At 43.7% G+C, this 19097-nt stretch overlaps 3 protein-coding genes across 11 annotated transcripts; 2 read left to right on the top strand and 1 right to left on the bottom strand.

The window, feature by feature from the left end:
• Positions 1-419: 419 nt before the first annotated feature.
• On the bottom strand, positions 420-1238 carry LOC119271230 (non-classical arabinogalactan protein 30-like). Its single transcript, XM_037553138.1, has one exon. The coding sequence runs from the start codon at positions 1228-1230 to the stop codon at positions 685-687; it is 546 nt and encodes a 181-aa protein (XP_037409035.1). The 5' UTR covers positions 1231-1238; the 3' UTR covers positions 420-684.
• A 4217-nt stretch (positions 1239-5455) lies between these two features.
• Positions 5456-11842, top strand: LOC119267160 (uncharacterized protein At5g43822-like). Of its 7 annotated transcripts, none has more exons than XR_005132315.1 (8): positions 5456-5556; positions 5817-6840; positions 7193-7311; positions 7426-7602; positions 7916-7963; positions 11082-11166; positions 11322-11386; positions 11475-11842. XR_005132315.1 is itself a non-coding variant. In XM_037548502.1 (8 exons), exons 3-8 carry the CDS (start codon positions 6709-6711, stop codon positions 11516-11518), a joined length of 585 nt encoding a protein of 194 aa, XP_037404399.1. In that variant the 5' UTR covers positions 5456-5556; positions 5817-5904; positions 6604-6708; the 3' UTR covers positions 11519-11842. The 7 variants fall into 7 exon arrangements, 6 of the variants coding, with proteins under 6 accessions (XP_037404399.1, XP_037404403.1, XP_037404402.1 ...); XM_037548502.1 differs by lacking the exon at positions 11082-11166 and having other exon boundaries at positions 5817-5904; positions 6604-6840; XM_037548506.1 differs by lacking the exon at positions 11082-11166 and adding an exon at positions 6900-6989 and having other exon boundaries at positions 5817-6741.
• A 2424-nt stretch (positions 11843-14266) lies between these two features.
• LOC119267159 (transcription initiation factor TFIID subunit 15b) lies at positions 14267-18750 on the top strand. 3 transcript variants are annotated; one of them, XM_037548499.1, is made up of 9 exons: positions 14267-14453; positions 14531-14753; positions 15292-16108; positions 16918-17068; positions 17164-17242; positions 17738-17938; positions 18048-18097; positions 18212-18257; positions 18532-18750. In XM_037548499.1, exons 1-6 carry the CDS (start codon positions 14390-14392, stop codon positions 17844-17846), a joined length of 1443 nt encoding a protein of 480 aa, XP_037404396.1. In that variant the 5' UTR covers positions 14267-14389; the 3' UTR covers positions 17847-17938; positions 18048-18097; positions 18212-18257; positions 18532-18750. The 3 variants fall into 3 exon arrangements, with proteins under 3 accessions (XP_037404396.1, XP_037404395.1, XP_037404394.1); XM_037548498.1 differs by lacking the exon at positions 18532-18750 and having other exon boundaries at positions 18054-18097; positions 18212-18462; XM_037548497.1 differs by lacking the exon at positions 18532-18750 and having other exon boundaries at positions 18212-18462.
• The last annotated feature ends 347 nt before the right edge of the window (positions 18751-19097 follow it).

Below are 19097 nucleotides of genomic sequence, written 5' to 3'. Positions count from 1 at the left end.
ATTTTCAAAAAAGACAAAATTTTGGCCAAAATAATGTGAATAGTGACCTATAATAGCAAATAATTTTTGTCTTTTTCGCTATGAAGTCAATGTTAGGTTTTTTTCGTGAAAATTTATATACTGGTGCAAAAGTAAGTCAAGTTTATTCTAAAAAACTCCTAAGTTATTTTGACTTTTTGTTTAATTATTTTTTAAAAATCCCATACAGGATGTATATACAACCAGAAACCAAAGCGTATTTCCTGTGTCATAGGGTGCTATTACCGACTGTCTACTATTACAAGTTTTGCCCAACTCCGTGCGAGGAAGGGGTGATAACGGCGACACGTCTTCGGCTTGGTCCAGTGCTTGTAGTCATCGTTATGGTCTACAGATCTGGATATAAATTTTATTATTTGTGATATTCTTTGTACTGTCATGATTGATGATGGATACAATAGAAGTTTTGTAGGAGAAAATAAAAAAGACAGAATATACAAGGTCCGAGACCCAAAGCAGCCGTGCCTGGCGCATATAAGCTTTGTCGCACGCACGCACGCGCGTACACACATGCACTTCAAAATAACGAAGTTAATCATCAGCGACCACATAGTATGCGTGGTTATCAACTCCATATTTGAAATGATGAAATTGGGCTATGATGCTTAGATTAGATAATACTAAAAAAAATCAAAAAAACGATCATCAGTAGTGGCCCCTGGGCGCGCAGGTGTCCGGCTTGAAGGAGAGCGGGCCGGCGGCGCACACGACGTTCTCGTACCCCTGGCCGGACCACCGCTTGCCCTCGTGGCGGAGCGGCGCGCCCTCGATGCCGTAGTTGACGTTGGTGAGGTCGTCGCACTTGCGGTCCGGCGACGCGAGCAGGCGCACGAAGCAGGCCTTGGCGGGGTCCCCCTTATAGTAGTCGGCCTTCTCGGCGACGTCGAACTCGGCGAGGAAGTAGCCCTTGCCGTCGGCCACGGGCGTCCGCGAGGCCATGACGCGGTTCTTGGCGTCGCGGCAGGTGACCGTCACCTTCGCCCCCGGCAGCGGCGTCGCGCCGTCGAGGCACCATGAGTTCCGGTGCGTGCAGCTCTGGCAGTACACCATGCCCTCCACCTTGAGCATCACCTTGTCGCACTTGGCAGCCGGTGCAGGCGTCGGCGAGGGGGTCTGGCTGTAGCCGTGGGCGCTGGCGCCGGTGGCGGCGAGGAGGGCCACGAGGACGGCGAGGGGGAGGTAGGCCGCCATTGCTGGAAGGGAAGACTGGCTGTGTGGAAATGGCGGGAGGCGTGGGTTTCATATATAGACGCGGCAAGGTGACCAGGTGAGGGGTCAGGGAGAGTATTAAAATAGTGTAGACGTGCGGCCATGTAGGTGGCCGGCCGGCCGGCAATGGCCTACGTGGGAGCCAGTTTGTCTCTCAGATTGTCGGTCTTGGAACAATGGAGATTTTTTTTTTTTTTTGCGGGAATTGGAACAATGGAGATTACGTTGGTACAAAATCATTGCACACGATCGGGTAATGATTGGTGTGTGTGGCGTTCGATCGGCAGAAAAGATTTCAGATTGCGTGCGTGATGATCACTTTGTTTTCTGTGGAGGTTTCGATATATTATTGTCAAAAATGGGTATATGATTATAAGGACCTTAGTACAAAGCATGTAGGCAAATCGAACACCATGGAGGCACGGTATCAAGGAACAAACAACAACTCTTGGTACGGTAGCCAGGAGGCATGGATGCACCCACCAGAAACTCATAGAAGGTTTATTTTTTCCAAATGATTACTGCCACACGTGTGACACGAAGCAATCCGGCTCTGACGTTTTACAACTAAAATTACCATTCGAAAAAATAAACCAAAAAACTGAAACTTGTCACCAAAAAAAGAAAATTGACATGCTTCACAACTAAATTTGCCATACTCGCGTCAATAAACTTGACATAAAAAACGTTCGGAGTTGCCATGTGTTCATGCAACGCATGTGGCACTTATCATGGTCCTTATTTTTGTGGTTAACTCACACAAGTAATTAAAATATTTTTACCGTAAATATAAATTAGATGAACGGTCACAAAATAGTCCTTCGATCTAAAAAAACATCACAAAATAGTACTATCTTTTTAGAACTCGTATCCCAGTTTCAGTGGCAGTATGTAATATGTGTCTACTGTTTGTTTGAATTCATGCTTAGTGGGGTACGTAGCATGCTTCTAATTGGCTAGGCTTTAAGCTTTCGTGATGTAATAAAGCGATTCTCATAAGTATAGGTTCTATGCACACATGACGCAGAGGCAGAGGCAGGAACCCTAGCCACCATAAAGCAATCTCATTTTCATCACCCGTGTGTATGCTATTCTCTCGCCTTTTGCGGCACTTCTGGCACCTAGAGGCGACAAAACCACTGATCAAGTTGGAGTGCAACTTTTATTTCTGTTTTTGTATCAGGATCGTGACGGAGATGTCTCGACCATGAAAGCATGTTGCATGGAACAAAAGTCTCGAGAGTCGTGGTGACAATTGCCACCAAGGAGCATGTGGTGATTTGGTCCTACAGATTTACCCCGGCCGTACAAATTATCGTCCGACTAAGTCTATATTGGCGGATGGCGGCAACAATGGTGTCGAGTATGCATTGGTTGAAGGTACTCCTCTTCCATTTCTTTAGCGCTCATGTCTTCTCCCTGAGAGCTTGATGGTGAAGCATACTTCAACAACTCCCCTTCCAAGGGATGCGTCCTCGGTCACAATCGTCCAATGATCTTAGGATTTTTACCTATTGGGTGGGCGATTGTGGGTCTTTTCAAAACCTTTGAGCTAATTTAGTTTTTGCATGTTTGGTCTTCTATTGTTTATTTGCTAATAGTATGGTGGGATGCAAGAATGCACAATATGAAAACTAGAGACACTCACTTCAAAGAACCCGGATTTAACTTTTAGTCATGGATCTTTATCCTTGGTAGTTGTATTTGTCTCTTTAATCTAGACTCCTCCTAAATAAACCCACAACTTTGATAGGTTCCTCTTGCATGCGAAGATCCATCATGAAGTTGCATCAATCCTATTCATTAATGCATGTCATGTCAAAAAATGTCTTTTGAGTCCATTAAAAAAAGTAGAATGTGTCTTTTTTAAAATTATGTTTCAAACTAATTGTAATTTTCTTAATTTTTCCAAAAAATTGAAATGTTACGACTGACCCATGGTTGCCGAATTATGTTGTGTTTATTTTATGATATGTTGTAGAAAACGAGTCATAAAAGTGACGGCTTTGTTTTATATAGTGTTCTCCGAGGGTATTTGCTTAGTTTAATCCAGGGTTTTCCCTGTTTTCGCCTATTCACTAACATATATTTATTGGAAATAAAGAAACCTTGTATTCTTCCTTGATTTTAAGGATCGAACACTTATGAAAGGTTATAAAGCCATATTTGGATCATTGACGAGGAAATGGACAATTTTCCCTTTGAAAAAGTGCATTTGACGTCAACACGAGGGAAGACAACGTGTGGTGCGAACCCACCTGCTCGTACCAGTGGTCATACTAAGTGTCGCTGCCTTCCCCTCGTCTACACCAACAATGTTCGTAACTGGGAAACACACAACAAAGCGACAAAGGAGGCAAAACAAAAGCCAGAGGAAAGAGAGATCCGAAGGATAATTGCTTCACTTCGATCCATTATGGGTTCCTCTCTGGCGCGATCCTCCATTCCACCATCGACGACAACGTCATAATAGAGAGATTCCAACTCGTAAGGCTAGAGTTTGTAAATTCCATTTGTACTTTGACTCAGATATCGCAATCTCGTTAATCATTCATCTTATTATGGAGAATCATGGTAATTTCGAGCTGATCCCCTTCTATTTGATCTATGTGTTTAGTTGTTATTTATCTCTCACTCTTGATATATATTTGTGACCTTACTTTTATTACTGATTACTAGGTTAATTATTCATGGCGTCTGCAATGATTGTTATCCAATTTAAGGGCCCAAGCAACATGATCTGGAGACCTACATGGCTAGGCACCTATTAGACAATGAATCCGCGCCCTCCAGTGACAGATGTTGATATCAATGAGCAACGAAGTCAATATGAGGAGCACAAGAAGGCACGGTGCCAAAAGTGTTGGTCCGTCTTAATGACCTTAACTGTTGAATTGACCATTGGTGATGGACTAACGGTAATGTGAGCGGGACAATGTAGTTTGGCTATTCAAGGATTACTTGTCTACCAAACATTTAATATAGACGGTACCATTACATATCATTGCACAAGGCACATTCATTATTCACCATGAACTGAACCTCTTCGTGCCTAACTTCTCCATTACACGAACCACTATTTACTTTCCGTTTATCCAGTTTCATGTTATTTACATGCAACTCTTAATCAAGTTCCATTATTTTACACCACAATTATTCTTCCGTCATTATAGTCAAAAAAATTCTTCCATCACCATTATCATAATCCTTGCATGTACGAAACTAGACAATTCGCTTGAGGCTAGCGACACCTCGAGTGCGACCGAAACACTCACAATGATGCTTGCATGTGCTCTTTGTTGAGAACGAGACACAAGCTGGGATAATACTTTCATGAAAGTGTGCTTCAACCAGTCCTGTCCACTTGTAGGATGACATTAGTTAGTATTTAAAACAGATTAATCAAACAACAGGTAATTTTGTTTTAAAATAGATTGGACGGTTATATCCACCATAATGCTAAATGTGGACTAAGAAAAAAAAATCATGAAAAGAGTAGCTTCACACATGTCAAAATAAAATGGACTGGGCCAAAAGCTGCACCAACGAACTAAGTAGTGGGCTTCATGCAATCCCTTGTCAGAAGTTATACTTAGTCCAGATGCAGTTAGGGCAATCGAGTCAAACACATTATTTATAAAAGTATCCGACCCATGTTTGCGAGAGTCCCTTCTTTGTAATTGCAAATGCTTTGCTAAACCATGGGATTTCCTATTTGACGTGTAACACCGGGGAGGGGGCCACCCCCAGGGCGCATATTTGGGCCGACTCACTTTGGGCTTTTAGTGATGTTGTTTCCACTAGTTTTGAAAAGAACCTTCCGTGGACCGTTTTTTTATTTTTTTTATGTTTTTTTATTTGCCCCTTTTACCTTTTTCACATTCTTTTCATGTTCTGTTTTTATTTTATTTTTTACATTGTTTAGTTTGTGTAATTCATAATTTTAAAACCGGGAACATTTTTCTAAAACCAGGAAAAAAATAATTCATGAGAATTTTTCGAAATTTGGGATTTTTTGGAAATTTGAGAGCATTTTTGAATTCATCATCATTTTTGAAAATTAGGATTTAGCACGGTTTACCATCTATTGAATTTGGGAAATTTGTTTTTTTTTGTCACGGTTTTACCTTGAACTTTTAGCCACTCTTCACACTGGACTTGGACGTTTGCCCTCTTACAGGTGGGGCCCGCTTGAAATCCCGGTTTTACCCCTGGCCAGCCTCTCTGCTCTTCCTCGAAGCGACACACCGGCGGACGGCGGCGACGGTGGTAATCGACGGCGGGGGCACCCTCCCGGCGACAGCTACAGTGAGTCTCTTCTCCCCTGTCCTGCTCATCCCCATGTCCCAAGGCCGATCTAGGGTTAGGTTTAAGAGGTCGCCGCCGCCGCTGCCCTAGGCCGTCTCCTGCGTCCTCCACCTGGCCGTCTCCCGAGTGCACAACCTGGCCACTGCCCCTAGCCGTCTCCTGCGTCCACAACCTGGCCCTGTCCTTGGCTTGCTGCTGCTTGCTTGCTACTGTTCGATGCTTCCTATGCTGCTAACATACATTGCCCGATTTTGGTGCAGACCATGGAAGCTAGGGTTCATCGCTGCACATTGGGGAATTTCGTGTGAAGGACTACTTCTTCAGTCAACATATACAAATGACATTACAGTAACTAGTTTTGAGCATCTATCATCAAATACATTTGAAAGAATTGTTTTGAGGCAAAAAGGGCAAACAATCATAGTTCAATGTAAAGAGTGGCAAAAGGCAATTGCAATGTAACTAGTGGCAAATTGTCAAAATGCAAAGTAAATTGTGGCAAAATAATTAAATTCTCCATTGAACTCTGTATCAATACGTAATAGCCAAGAATTCCACATTTCGTGAATCTGTGTGTCCTCCCAAAATATATTTTATGAACCTATCACTTCCTGACGGGGATGTGTATTTATACTGCTCCTTAATTTGAACTGTATGTATTAGTTCTTTATTGTCTGGTATGTGTTCCTCTTAAAATATCTCATTTTCCACTTGGACTGTTAATGCTCGTGGCATATAATGTGAGGTTTTTAAGATAATAAAGTGCTTACAAACCAAATGTTAAGTTTATGTGTGGTGAGATCATAGTGAGGGTAAGTGTACCAAATAGACTCGTTTCTACTGATCAAATATGAAAATGTGTGTTGCTCGTCAAAGTGCACGAACAACCTTGCATAGTTAGTTTGACACGGCCATAATCATCTCGAATTCTCGAGTCTGTGTGCTCACATAGTCTGCTCCCAAATAGAAAATTATTTATATGATTCTTGTTAGCTCAAAGTATGTTAGTTTTTTTTTCCTCAAAACGTCATCGCCTCTAATGGTCAGGTCGAGCCCAGCCTAGCCTATCACAAGGGTCAACAGGCAAGCGCCGCCAAGAAATTGATCGAGGATCGGGGTCGCGAAGGGAAACGAGACGAGCGGTCGATAGGGATGGAGGCTGCGGTGCGGAAGATGCAGCAGAGGGTGAGGAAGGCACGGGAGGAGACGGAGCGATGGGATGACCTCAATTCCCGCCTCCTGTCCCACTTCTCCAATGCCGCCGCCATCATCACCCGCCTTCCAGTACCTTTCATTCTCCTCAGATCCTTCCTTGCATTTATCTGCGTCCTACTTGTACGCAGCAGCTTCAGTGATGTGCTGCGCATGCTCAATTCCGCAGCTGTAATGGGGTTTGAGAAATCTAGTAAATGTTCTACACGGTTCACAGTAAGGTGGTTACAGTAGCAAATTTTATTGGTTTCAGTTAAAGAAGAGACCAAAATTTAGTAATAGTGATCCCTGATACTGCTGCTAATATGCAAGCTAGGGTGCTCATTTAATGTTAGTGACTAGTAGCTACCTAGCTGCATTGTGATGTTGGATTGTCATGTATCTGGAGGATTCAAAATCTTACTCTGTGTCATGTGTTGACAAGGTACTTGGAGATGCTAAAAATTATGGTGTCCTGCGGTGTGTGCCCAATTTCAGGGAGGATCTCTTGGGGGTGCAGATGGAGAGCTTGGAGCTCATATTTGTTTCAATGAGGGAGGCTCTGTAAGCTGCTGTCACTGTTGTTGCAACCGCTTTTGGTTTGGTCCAACTCTAGAAGCATATATGCAACGGAATTGTTTCGAGTTGGTGTTACAATGTTGCTGCATTTTTTTTCAGGGAGGAGTTCAGTGGCATTGCCAAAGGTTTGAGCAAGGTACTACGCGATACTAATCAGATGGTGAGGGGTGGATTGGCATTCAATGCGAAACAGTTGCAATTACAAGTGGGAATTTTGCCAACTATTGCGGATTGCTTGGGTGGGCTACAAACGCTGTCTGATATGCACCAGGCTGAGTAAGAACCAAGTGAAATCCCTTCACCAAACCTGCTGTTTTTCTAGAACATCCTCAAAAAAAAAATGAAGCTAATAATAGGTGGCTGACTCATTTGACTGTCGCGCTATTGCTGATATGTACATTTGCCATCTCATATATGGGAAACTCACCTGCTTTCACCAGTACCGTCTCTCTTGTAGCATTTTGTTTTTGCTGGTGTCATAGGTTTAAGATGCTATTTGCCTTCTTTTGTGACAGTTCGTTGATATGCATCTTACTCTTTTTATCATAGCAGAAGCTACTTCTTTACTGATAATACATTGATGTGCCAGGTATGCGCTAAAATCATCAATCATCTCTTTGTTGACATGGAAAAGCAGGCAAGTTGGAATTTATGGCCACTAAATTCTCTTTTGATCTCCTTAGATTTGTTTCCGATAATTCTGTATTTCTGTTAGTTTACCCAAGACTAATGCCCACTCCCACTGGCGGAGGACTCCAGTGGGCAAGGTGTGGCGGCCGCCACACCTTGACTCTATGTCAAAAACTTTTTATACCTATGAATATATTGTTTGTTAGACACTTAGCCAAGCGCAAGGCATTTATATGCAAACCCAGATTGAAAGTACACAAGCACGCAGCTTAATTGATGAGCTGCCAAGCACATGCTATATGCAAAGCTAGGAAGCACACAAACACAAGCAGGTAGCTTGATTGATGTGCTGTCTAGCACATGCACGTCTAACTGCATCTTCTGCTGCACAACGATCTGATCGATTATCTCGGTGGTTTGCCCTTGACAGAACTTTTTCGTAACTTGCGATCAGAAAACTGAAAGGAGAACTTTTTGATGACGCATGCAATTTGTACCTTTTTGGATATATTTTCTTTGACAGTACAAAACCGACTTACCGTGCTCAAAGCGTTACGGACTATGCGACTAGGGATAGACCAACATGCTATTTTCGATTATAACCAGATCGTCGACATACACTTCAACTAGCAGGTTGAACTTTTGGATTTTCTTGTATAGACTACGTGCTGGAAGGAATACCTCTTGAAACTGAGACAGGTCTAACTTTGTTCCGACCTCTAGGTCACTAGCCCTTAAGCCAACTCCACCGCGCGACCCCATCTTGTCCGGATGCGTTCGTTTGGAGTAAAATAGACGAATAGCGCGGCCCAACGCACGGCCTCAAACGGACAAATGTCCGGAATTCGTCCGTTTTCGACCCATCCCCGGTCCAAAGTTGCGCTCGGTTTGGGGTGAAACGGATGCGCGCGGACGGCCGCGACGCACGCCCTTGTCCCCCCGTGGCCCGCCTGTCGGGGACACTAGCAGTCCCTCCCTCCCAACGCTTCGACCCTCTCTCTCCCGCCCCGCCCCGCCGCCGGCGCCGCCGCTATGCTCCGGCCGCCTCCGCACCGTGCAGCCCCCGGCCGTTCATACCAAACCACGTGTAGACATGGCCGCCACCACGCCCGCGCTTTCGTCGTAGTTTTGGCCGTCGATCGGAGGAGGTTTGGCCGTCGCCGTCTTTGTCGGTAGCAGAGGAGACACGACCGCCGGCGACGTACCACAGCGGCCGCATCAGCTTCCGACGGCTCCAGAGCGGCCAGTAGCCGGCCGACAACCACCCTTGCTGCGTCCAGGTGATCATCGCGGCCTCTTCGCCACCACGACCGCAAGGTGTTCGACATTTTGACCACAAAGGTATGGACAGTGGAGACGAGTTCTTCTTCCACCACTTCCTTTGTTCATCGGACGATTCGTCGTCGGATGATGAAGATCTTGTGGTGGCTGCACTAGTCGTTCACGACCACATTCAACGGCAGCTTCCTCGGTACAGGGGGTCAGTCCCTGGCCGTGCTCCCAATCTGAACCGCAACAGGAAGAGAGGCCACGCCCTGCTCTATGCCGGTTACTTTTCCAACAAACCGCTCTTCAAGCCGGATAAATTCATTCGCCGTTTTCGAATGGCAAGGCATGTGTTCAATCGTATCTGAGAGGGAGTGGTTGCTCATGACCCATACTTCGAGTGCAAGACGGATGCCCTTGGCAAGCTTGGGTTCTCCTCTTACCAAACATGCACCGCGACCGTCCGCATGCTTGCGTATGGAATTCCAGGCGATCTGGTGGATGAGTACGTGCGTATGAGCGAGACAACATGTCTGATGTCAATGTACAAGTTCTGCCAGGCTGTGATCGAGGTGTTTGGCCCAGAGTACTTGAGGCAGCCAACTGCCGCTGATACAGAGAGATTGTTGGCAACCAACGCAGCTAGAGGCTTTCCAGGCATGCTTGGCAGCATGGATTGTATGCACAGGGAGTGGAAGAACTGTCCATTTGCTTGGCAGAGCCAGTACAAGGGGCATGTCAACGAGTGCACTGTCATATTAGAAGCGGTGGCATCGCAGGATCTTTGGATATGGCATTCTTTCTTCGGCATGGCAGGTTCTCACAATGATATCAACGTGCTGCAACGTTCTCCAATCTTCGCGAGGCTTGCAGAAGGCCGCTCCCCACCTATCAACTTTGAGATCAACGGTCACTAGTACAACAAAGGATACTATCTAGCTGATGCTATATATCCTAAGTGGTCAACTTTTGTGAAGACAATCTCGAAGCCCCAAGGTGAGAAGAGAAAGAGATTTGCCCAAATGCAAGAGAGTGCTAGAAAGGATGTGGAACGCGCTTTTGGTGTGCTTCAATCCCGATGGGGCATCGTTCGATACCCTGCACTGTCATGGGATGAAAGGAAGCTTTGGGAGGTGATGACTGCTTGTGTGATCATGCACAACATGATCGTCGAGGACGAGCGTGATGACAGTATCTTCGACCAAGGATTTGATTTTCAAGGTGACAATGTTGAGCCCCTGCACCAAGAACCGGCCACGTTTGATCAGTTTGTCCAGTTCCATCGTGAGCTGCGTGATTGGCATACTCATAAGGCTCTTCAAAATGACTTGGTTGAACACGTGTGGGAGCATATTGGCAACCGATAGATGTATTGGTTCGTTTTATGTTCATTCAAGACAATTTCGATTTGGTTGTAAAACTATCTTTATTAGAGACAATTTCGATTGGGTTGTAAAACTATTTTAATTTTCAAACAATTAATATTTGGACGTGCAAACTTGTTTTCATATGAAAATATGGGCATTTTAGGCCCTGACGGACGGGATGGGGCAAACGGATGCGGCCGCGCGCTGGGCGCACGGCCACCGCATCCCAGGACAGGCCCGGACACGACCCCATTGTCCTACCCAAACGGACAGAATCCGGACAAAACGGACGTCCGTTTGGGGTCGCGCGGTGGAGTTGGCCTTATACATTAACATATAGTGCCTCGTTGAGCTTGCAAATTTTCTCTTCTTTATCTTTTTTTCTCATAACCAAGAAGTTGTTCCCCGTACACTTCTTCTATGGGATCATTGTTGAGGAAAGTAGATTTAACATTCATATAAAAACCTTTCAATCCTCTTGTGCTGCCATAGCTAGGAGCAACCTCGCCGTCTCGAGTCGAGCAACAGATGCAAACATCTTTTCATAGTCAACTCCTTGAAAATCATCAAGACCGAGGTATGCAACATGAACTTTTTTTTACTTAAAAGTTTGCCACACCTTAAAATTTTTCCGTCCTCCGCCTCTGCCCACTCCGTCCTTTAAAACTAGCAGTTAGCCAAATCTTGATTCTTATCTTTCTTCATTTACTTTTGGTGCCCTTTCTTTTGCAGTTCAAGTGAAATCGCTGCAATGCGTCAACTCTTGGTAGACCAACCAAACATACCGAAAGATGAAGGTAAGAAATGAAACAATAGAACTGAAGATATGATTTTTAATAATGGTTTGATCTGATGCTACTCCACTGTATCTTCCTCGTTTTGCAGTGCAATCTATTTTCGACATTATATTTGCGGATGAAATTTGTTAAGTTGAGTGTGTATCCTACCATCGGGAGCCTTATTGCCAAGACATGTTGAAGCCACTGTATTTTGATCTACATTCTTATATCTGGACAAAGCATGAAGGAGTCTGCAGTTTCAGGTTTAGTGGCCCCAATTCCTATAGCAATCGTGACAAGGCTGAAATTAATTTACAGAACCGTTTAGCTTGTAAACCTGTAAGTCGGTGCATAGTGCGGTCGACATATTGGGAAGTAGCGCCATTGATCTGCTGCAACTTAAAGTGGTCTACTGAAAATAGTTACTGGGAGTTTTTTTTTATATATAAAGCTACTGAGAGTTTCTTGCGTGAAGCTGCTAATGTGTGTATGATTATGACCTAACTTTGCACATCTGGCCCTTTGTTCTCTGTTGTACTCCCTCTGTAAAGAAATATAAGATCGTTATATAACTATCGTTCCTGGAGATTACGAATTTGTTTTATATCTTTCAAACATTTTTTGAGGGATATTTCTTCCATGCTTGGTACAACCGTACAAGAACATGTAAATTATTGAATGTGGATGGACAAATTGTGCTGGGATTCTCTTTCGTAAAGTTTTTTGTTCTTGCAATAGAAGAAGTTGTTACCGGCCACCATTTCAAAAAATCTGGTAGTATATGATAACTGGACCTGGTCATATGAGGAACAATCGCCAGGCGATCAATTACCAGCTGAGCGATAGAGAAACTGAGCATACATAACTCAGATGGGATGCAAATCAACACTTGTCGTCTGAGTTCAAGTTGTTTCCAAATTACACTAGAAAATGTTCGGCCATGTGTTTATACAGTGGATGCTCATCGTTCCTGGTCACAATTTTCTCATGGACCATGACATGTGCCGACCGTTATAGGGATAAAGAGGAATTACCGAAACGAGTTTCACTGATTGAGCCCGAGCACGCAAGGGTGGAGAAAGAAGTTATCAGGTGAGAAGAGGAAATCAACAAGTAAAAAAACAGTTTGGTTAAAGCCGTGTGGAGTGTACAATGTAGGCAGGAAAAGTTGTCCTTGAATTAGATTTTGCAGGGTAGAAAAAATTGTACCCCCTCGGTTTCAAAATATAAGGTGTATGTTTTTAAAGCCTAATTTAGTGAGAAAAATATTATTATCTACTGTATCAGATTAGTATAATTAAATTTGCAGACTAAGGCATAGCCTAGTGGTTGGAAGGGGCTGATGCCTTCCCACCCACTCAGGTTCAAGGCATGGTACTTGCAATTTGGGGTTGTTGCACCAATTATACTGTAGGGGGTTCCCTTACAGTCTTTCTATCAAAAAAAAGTATAATTAAATTCACCATAAAATATAATTTCATATTTTGTTTATCTGGCATTGTAGATGTTGATATGTCTTTCTTTAAAATTGGTCAAATATATAATGCTTGACTTAACAAAAAAAAGTATAATTAAATTTACCATAAAATATAATTTCATATTTTGTTTATCTGGCTTTGTAGATGTTGATATGTCTTTCTTTAAAATTGGTCAAATATATAATGCTTGACTTAACAAAAAAAAAACACCATATATTTTCGGACAGGGGGCAGAATTAAGAACCCATCATTTGTGTGACTTACAAAAGTTCTTGAATGCTTTAAAAAAATTCCGGCTCTCAAAAACTCTTGAGGCTCTATCTCCCTCGTGGTGTGTTGATGTGGTAAGACCTTGATCTTATGAATTTTTATTTGACCTTCGGCCTATGTTGGTGAAAGGCGACGACAATGGTGTGAAGTATGCTTAGGTTAAAGGTACTCCTCTTCTATTCTTCTGTGCCAGGGTCAGGGTGCTCATAGTCTTCTTCATGTGAGCTTGGTGATGAAGTACACTTCGACACGTTTGTTCCAATGGTCAAGGGATGTGTATTTGGTCATAACACGCGCTATGATCACATATTTTCATCGGATAGGTGGGGTGGTTCGTGCGATTTTTCGAAATCTTTAAGGCTAATATGGTTTTATGCAGGCTTTGTCTTCTATTTTTTTCCAGAAAAAAGGACTTCTATAGTTTCTTCACTAATGTTTTGGTGGAAAGCAGATATGCTAAAAGTGATAATTGGAGACACCGACTTCAAAGAACCCCACGTAACTTGTAGTCATGGATCTTTATTCTTCGTTTGTTTGTTCAATCTAGACATCTTCCCTAACATTCACTAAATAAGCCGCAAATCTTTGACAGGTGTGTCCTACATGCAAGACCCGATATGAAGTTGCACTAATCTTGTTCATTAATGCATGCCGTGTAAGTGAAAAATGTCGTTCAGCTTCAGTAAAAACCACATAATTTGTCTTTTAAAATCAAGATTCAGATTAACTGCAAGTTTCTTAATTTTTTCTTTTAGAGAAATGCTAAGGCTCACCTCACGGTTGCTATATTGCGTTAAGGTTATTATATGAATTTTTGTATAAAGATGAGTCGTATAAAATTGAAACAGATCAAACAAACAATATAATAAACACACACTTTTTTTTTGAGAAGACAGTAACACACAATTTTTTCTACACAAATAAACACACACATTTTTTCTGAGCATCATATAAACACACAAATAGATTGGACGGTTATGTAGCGGGCTTCACACGTCAAAACATCTAAACGGGCCGGGCCAAACTACGTAGTGGGCTTCAGGCAACTCCCCAGTCAGTCAGAAGGCCTGCCGGAGTCGGTCAGCGCAACCGAATCAAACAGAACTCTTTACAATAAAATTCGGCCCATGTTCGCGATGCTTCGCCCTTGCAATCGCGTCGCGACTGTTTTGCCCTAATCCACAGCGGGCGCCTCTCCCCTGCATCGCGAATACTCGGCTCCGCCCCCGCGGCCTCTCGAACACTCCCAAACCCTAGCTTTGGCGTGAACCCCATGTCGGGGGCGTACGGATCCGACGACTACCGCGGCGGCGGCGGCGGCGGCTACGGCGGCCGAGGTCGCCTCAGGATCCTCGGAATCGGTTTTGTCTCCTCTTCGTGGATCGTTTTTCTGACCTTTTTCGTGTTTGTGTAGGCGGCGGCGGCGGCGGAGGTGGTCGTGGGCGCGGCGGTGGGGGAGGATATGGCGGCAGCGGTGGCGGTGGTGGAGGATATGGAGGTGGTGGCGGTGGGGGAGGGTACGGCGGTGGCGGGAGAGGGGGTGGTGGTGGTGGAGGAGGCTACGGCGGCGGCGGTGGCGGGAGAGGTGGCGGGCGCGGGGGTGGACGCGAAGGCGACTGGACTTGCCCTGATGCAAGGTGGGTATCGAATTCTCATCATCTCGCTCTAGGATTTGGCGTTGGACTCGCTGATCCAGCCGTGGTCTTCTGAACTTGTCGTGGGGATTTAGGCTAGGCAGAACTTTCATGGTATTTTATTGTTGGGAGCTTATGCTGCAGCGCCGTGACTGGAATTTCAAACATCACATCATTCTGATGGCTTAGTTTCAACTTCTGCTAGATGCCCTATGGCTTTAAAATCATAACTTATGATGCGATCCTATTCCTGTGTGCAATTTATATTCAAAAAAATAGTGCTGGGCTATATGTTGATATACCAGCATATTTGCCCTGGTTATTTACATTCGAAAATATTGATGCTATTCCTGTAGTATATTTTGTTGGTTGTTACACCAGAGCATACATTTAATTTACGGTTTTATGTGTTACCAATGTTCTGCTCTTATTGGAAACATTGATGGTCTCTAGTTTGTAAACACTACCAGTTGTGTTGATGCTGAGGGTATTATCTTCTATGGAATCCTTGAGACTAAAAATATATGAACTCTTGTTGCAGCTGTCTTAATGTGAACTTTGCAAGGAGGACTGAGTGCAATAAGTGTGGGGCAGTTAACCCAAGTGGAGGTGGAGGTGGTGGTGGTGGCGGCGGGTACGATAGGTCTGGTGGAGGTGGAGGGTACAATCGTGGTGGTGGTGATCATGGTTCAGGAGGTGGTGGCTACAGCAGAGGTGATGGGGATTACAACTCTGGTGGTCGTGATGGTGGTGCTGGAGGAGCAAGAGGAGGATATAATCGTGATGGTGGTAGCGGCCGTGGTTTTGATGACCACCGTGGTGGGAGCGGTGGTGGTTATGGAAGAGGCCAAGAGAACAACCAAGGTGACGGTGGCTATGGACAGGCTCCCCCTAAAGGCCCTCCATCCTATGGCGCTCCTCCAGGTGACTACGCACCGCCCCCAAGTTCCTATGGAGGCAACAATGTGTACAGTTCAGACTCTGCAGTGCCACCCCCTAACAGCTATGGTGGCGGTCGAGGCCCTTACCCACCAAGCTATGGTGCCCCACCTCCGAACCCATATAGTGGCGGTGCCCCAGGGGGGCAAGGAGGCCTGCCACCTACATATGATGGTGGTTATGGTGGTCGGTCTGCGCCTGGGGGTGGAGGCGCAGGTGGTGCTCCACCTTCTTATCATGGCGGAGGCGGAGGCGGCGGTGGTTATTCTGCAAATGCTGCCCCTGAACCTACTACAAAGGTTAAGCAGTGTGATGCAAACTGTGATGATTCCTGCGACAATGCAAGGATTTACATCTCAAACCTGCCTCCAGATGTGACTGTTGAGGAACTGCAAGAGCTTTTTGGAGGAATTGGCCAGGTATAATTTACCTTCTCTTGAATTCTTTATCAATATGTAATATCCTAGAGATCTCCGTGCTGTAGATCTGTGCGTCCTCTAAAAACATATTTTATGAGGTGCTCCTTAATTTGAACTGTATGTATTACTCCCTCCGTTCGGAATTACTTGTCTCGGAAATGGATGTATCTAGAACTAAAATATGTCTAGATACATCCATTTTTGCGACAAGTAATTCCGAACGGAGGGAGTAGTTCTTTATATTGCCTGAAATGCTTGGTATGTGTTCCTCTTAAAATATCTCACTTTCCACTTGGACTGTTAATGCCTGTGTCATATGATGTGAAGTTGTGTTCTGTTTTCATCAGTTCATAGTTCATATTAAGTGTGTAAGCTGCATTTATTGATATTAGTAATAATATTTTCTATAATCACTGCATGGTTGGACCCCATCCATCATTCTTTTAAGATATAAGGTGCTTATAAACCAAATGCGAAGTTTACGTGTGGTGAGACCATAGTGAGGGTAATTCTATCTGATACATAGTTAGTAATAGTCAGCTTGACTCTGCTCACATAATTATACTCCAAAATAGGCCAATATTTTCTTGATTCCTGTTACCTCAATATATGTTTTAGTTTTTTACTTAAAAACTTTATAGCCATGCTGAGTCGGTCAGGTAACATATCTTTGCCCAAGAACGCGCAAGATGGCACCCCCATTGCTTTTGTTAATCTTAGAGAATAGAATACTGTTGTTTTTCAATTATGTCGAGCACTTGTTGGTCATTTTATTTTGTTCTTTCAATACTTGCAACTACTTTCTAAAGGTTGGAAGGATCAAGCAAAAACGTGGCTACAAAGACCAGTGGCCCTGGAACATAAAAATCTACACTGATGATTCTGGGAAAGCCAAAGGAGATGCTTGCCTTGCTTATGAAGATCCTTCTGCTGCTCATTCAGCTGGAGGATTCTACAACGGTATGTTTAGTGCTGTGGTTGCAACGATGCATCACATTTTTCTATTTAACACTGTGTGCTTTCCACTTCATAATGCATATACTCTTCCTTTTCAGATTATGACATGAGAGGCCGTAAAATTAGTGTTGTGATGGCTGAGAAATCAGCACCTAGAGCTCCTACATCTGGCCATGGGTAAGTACATCTTGCTTCATTATATGATAAGTGCAAATTCTGAAATGTAATGTCTACTCTGGGCCAATTATACCCTCTGGCTCATGCTACAGTTTGATATCTCAATTTGCATTTTCCTAGCATTGTCATATTATTTTGTCCTGTGTCATTGTGTGATTTACAGGCCTCTTAAAACTATTTAGCGGATATGAGAATATGCCATGAGTTGTCTGGTTGTTGCATTTTGGCCTGAAGAGGACAGAATGGAACCCAACCAAGTTAACCTGAATCAAATTATGTATCAGACATTGTTGTCATGTTACATATGCCTTGGATGACCAGATAAAGTCTGGAATCATTGCCAAGTACAGTTGACCAATATGCAGTTTTTCTTTTAAGCAGCTGAGCCTTTAAATCAGCATATATCATACGTATCTCCAGCTGAGTATAACTAAAATCATGATTGGTTGTATGATGTTAATAAATAACCTGTTTGCCGCATTACTTGTTGTGCAGAGGCGGACGCGGTGGAGGCGGTGGCTATGGCGGGGACAGACGCAGAGATGGAGGAGGCCATGGGCCTAACAGAAACCAGGGTGGTGGTTCACGTTCGCGGCCGTACTGAAAAGAGTCATATAATTACTAAGATTGTCATCTGCAAGAAACCATTTATATTCATGTTCTCTCTGGACTTGTACTCATACAAGAGATCGTAAGGTAGGTTGTCTGCTTTTCCAGGACTTCTGTTCCATTGTCTTACTCCAGTGTTGGTTGGATGTTTGTTTGTCAGAAGTGATTGATCTATGTTATGTGAATTTTTCCTTAGAGGCAGCTGGATAAGCTCCAAATGCTGATATGTTTGAGATGTTATTACAGGTGAGTGCCGAACTATTATGATTATGCAATGCTTTGCTCTTATGGTGATTAGTTTCACCATATTATTATTTTTCCTTTTTTTGATCTAATGCTTACATTCCACATGGTATTCAGCCGGTGGATCACTGCTGTAAGCTTTGGATTTTGCTTTGGAGAACAGGTAGGGCGTTTTTGTTGTGTGGTTGATTCGCTTGATCCAGGATAGTCTGCTAGCGATGTGTTTCTGTGAATCTTAGATGTATCAAAGAATCTTCGTAGACTTGCACCTCAGTGATTTTTTCCATCTATTTGTAAAATTTAATTTACTTGAAGTAAAGCCTTTATGAATACGAGGAAATTAGCAGCTCTTAACGACATTTCCTTTATCTAGTCCTTTCGAGTTTCCATCTGCTAACTGAACTTCAGTGGTGTGTCATTGCTGTCTGCTCTTTCAGACAATCCTGAAGCTGCAGATCCAGCTTCAGTTCAATTGGCTCTGATTTTCTTCAATTCATTTCTTTCCTCGTATGGTTCTTCACGGTAAACGGCAGCTGTCATATGACATACTTGAGTAATGTTTCATTGCAGCTGTTATATGACGTACTTGAGTAATATTTCACTTCATCTGGTGATGTTTTGAGCAACTTATGGTACTTGAGTAATGTTTCACTTATTTCTTCAGAAGAATTGTAGCCAATAGAAGGTCAAATACGATTTATGTGTTACCAAGAGGATTTACCTGATGTGTATCAGTTTATGTTGGTACTCTCATTGTCCTCCTCAGGACAGGACGTGCGCAATGCGTGCGTCTACGTTACCATGCGTGGACGTTGAACCATCACAGAAGTCAGCTCACAGATAAACTGGGTTTTCTGTACACGTAAAATAGAGTAGTGAGCCAACGTGATGGAAAATCTTCCACAACGTACGTGCAAAATTATAGCAACTCTTTCACAGCGATACGATGTTGATTTTGTGAGAATACAACCTTCCAGGGCATCTCCAACGTGGACCCCAAAAC

Source organism: Triticum dicoccoides, chromosome 3A (genome assembly GCF_002162155.2).
Source record: "Triticum dicoccoides isolate Atlit2015 ecotype Zavitan chromosome 3A, WEW_v2.0, whole genome shotgun sequence".
NCBI classification, from domain to species: domain Eukaryota; kingdom Viridiplantae; phylum Streptophyta; class Magnoliopsida; order Poales; family Poaceae; genus Triticum; species Triticum dicoccoides.
Note: the sequence above shows the minus strand (reverse complement) of the source record. Positions and strands in the feature narration are given on the sequence as shown.

What these genes read in the sequence shown, in the direction of transcription:
- LOC119271230 (XM_037553138.1), bottom strand. Translation starts at nt 1,230, where the DNA reads ATGGCGGCCTACCTCCCCCTCGCCGTCCTCGTGGCCCTCCTCGCCGCC.
- LOC119267160 (XM_037548502.1), top strand. Translation starts at nt 6,709, where the DNA reads ATGGAGGCTGCGGTGCGGAAGATGCAGCAGAGGGTGAGGAAGGCACGG. An exon ending in GTTTCAATGAGGGAGGCTCT is followed by an intron (nt 7,312 to 7,425) that starts GTAAGCTGCTGT and finishes ATTTTTTTTCAG; the next exon opens with GGAGGAGTTCAGTGGCATTG. An exon ending in AAACATACCGAAAGATGAAG is followed by an intron (nt 11,387 to 11,474) that starts GTAAGAAATGAA and finishes CTCGTTTTGCAG; the next exon opens with TGCAATCTATTTTCGACATT.
- LOC119267159 (XM_037548499.1), top strand. Translation starts at nt 14,390, where the DNA reads ATGTCGGGGGCGTACGGATCCGACGACTACCGCGGCGGCGGCGGCGGC. An exon ending in TTTTTGGAGGAATTGGCCAG is followed by an intron (nt 16,109 to 16,917) that starts GTATAATTTACC and finishes TACTTTCTAAAG; the next exon opens with GTTGGAAGGATCAAGCAAAA. An exon ending in AGCTGGAGGATTCTACAACG is followed by an intron (nt 17,069 to 17,163) that starts GTATGTTTAGTG and finishes CTTCCTTTTCAG; the next exon opens with ATTATGACATGAGAGGCCGT.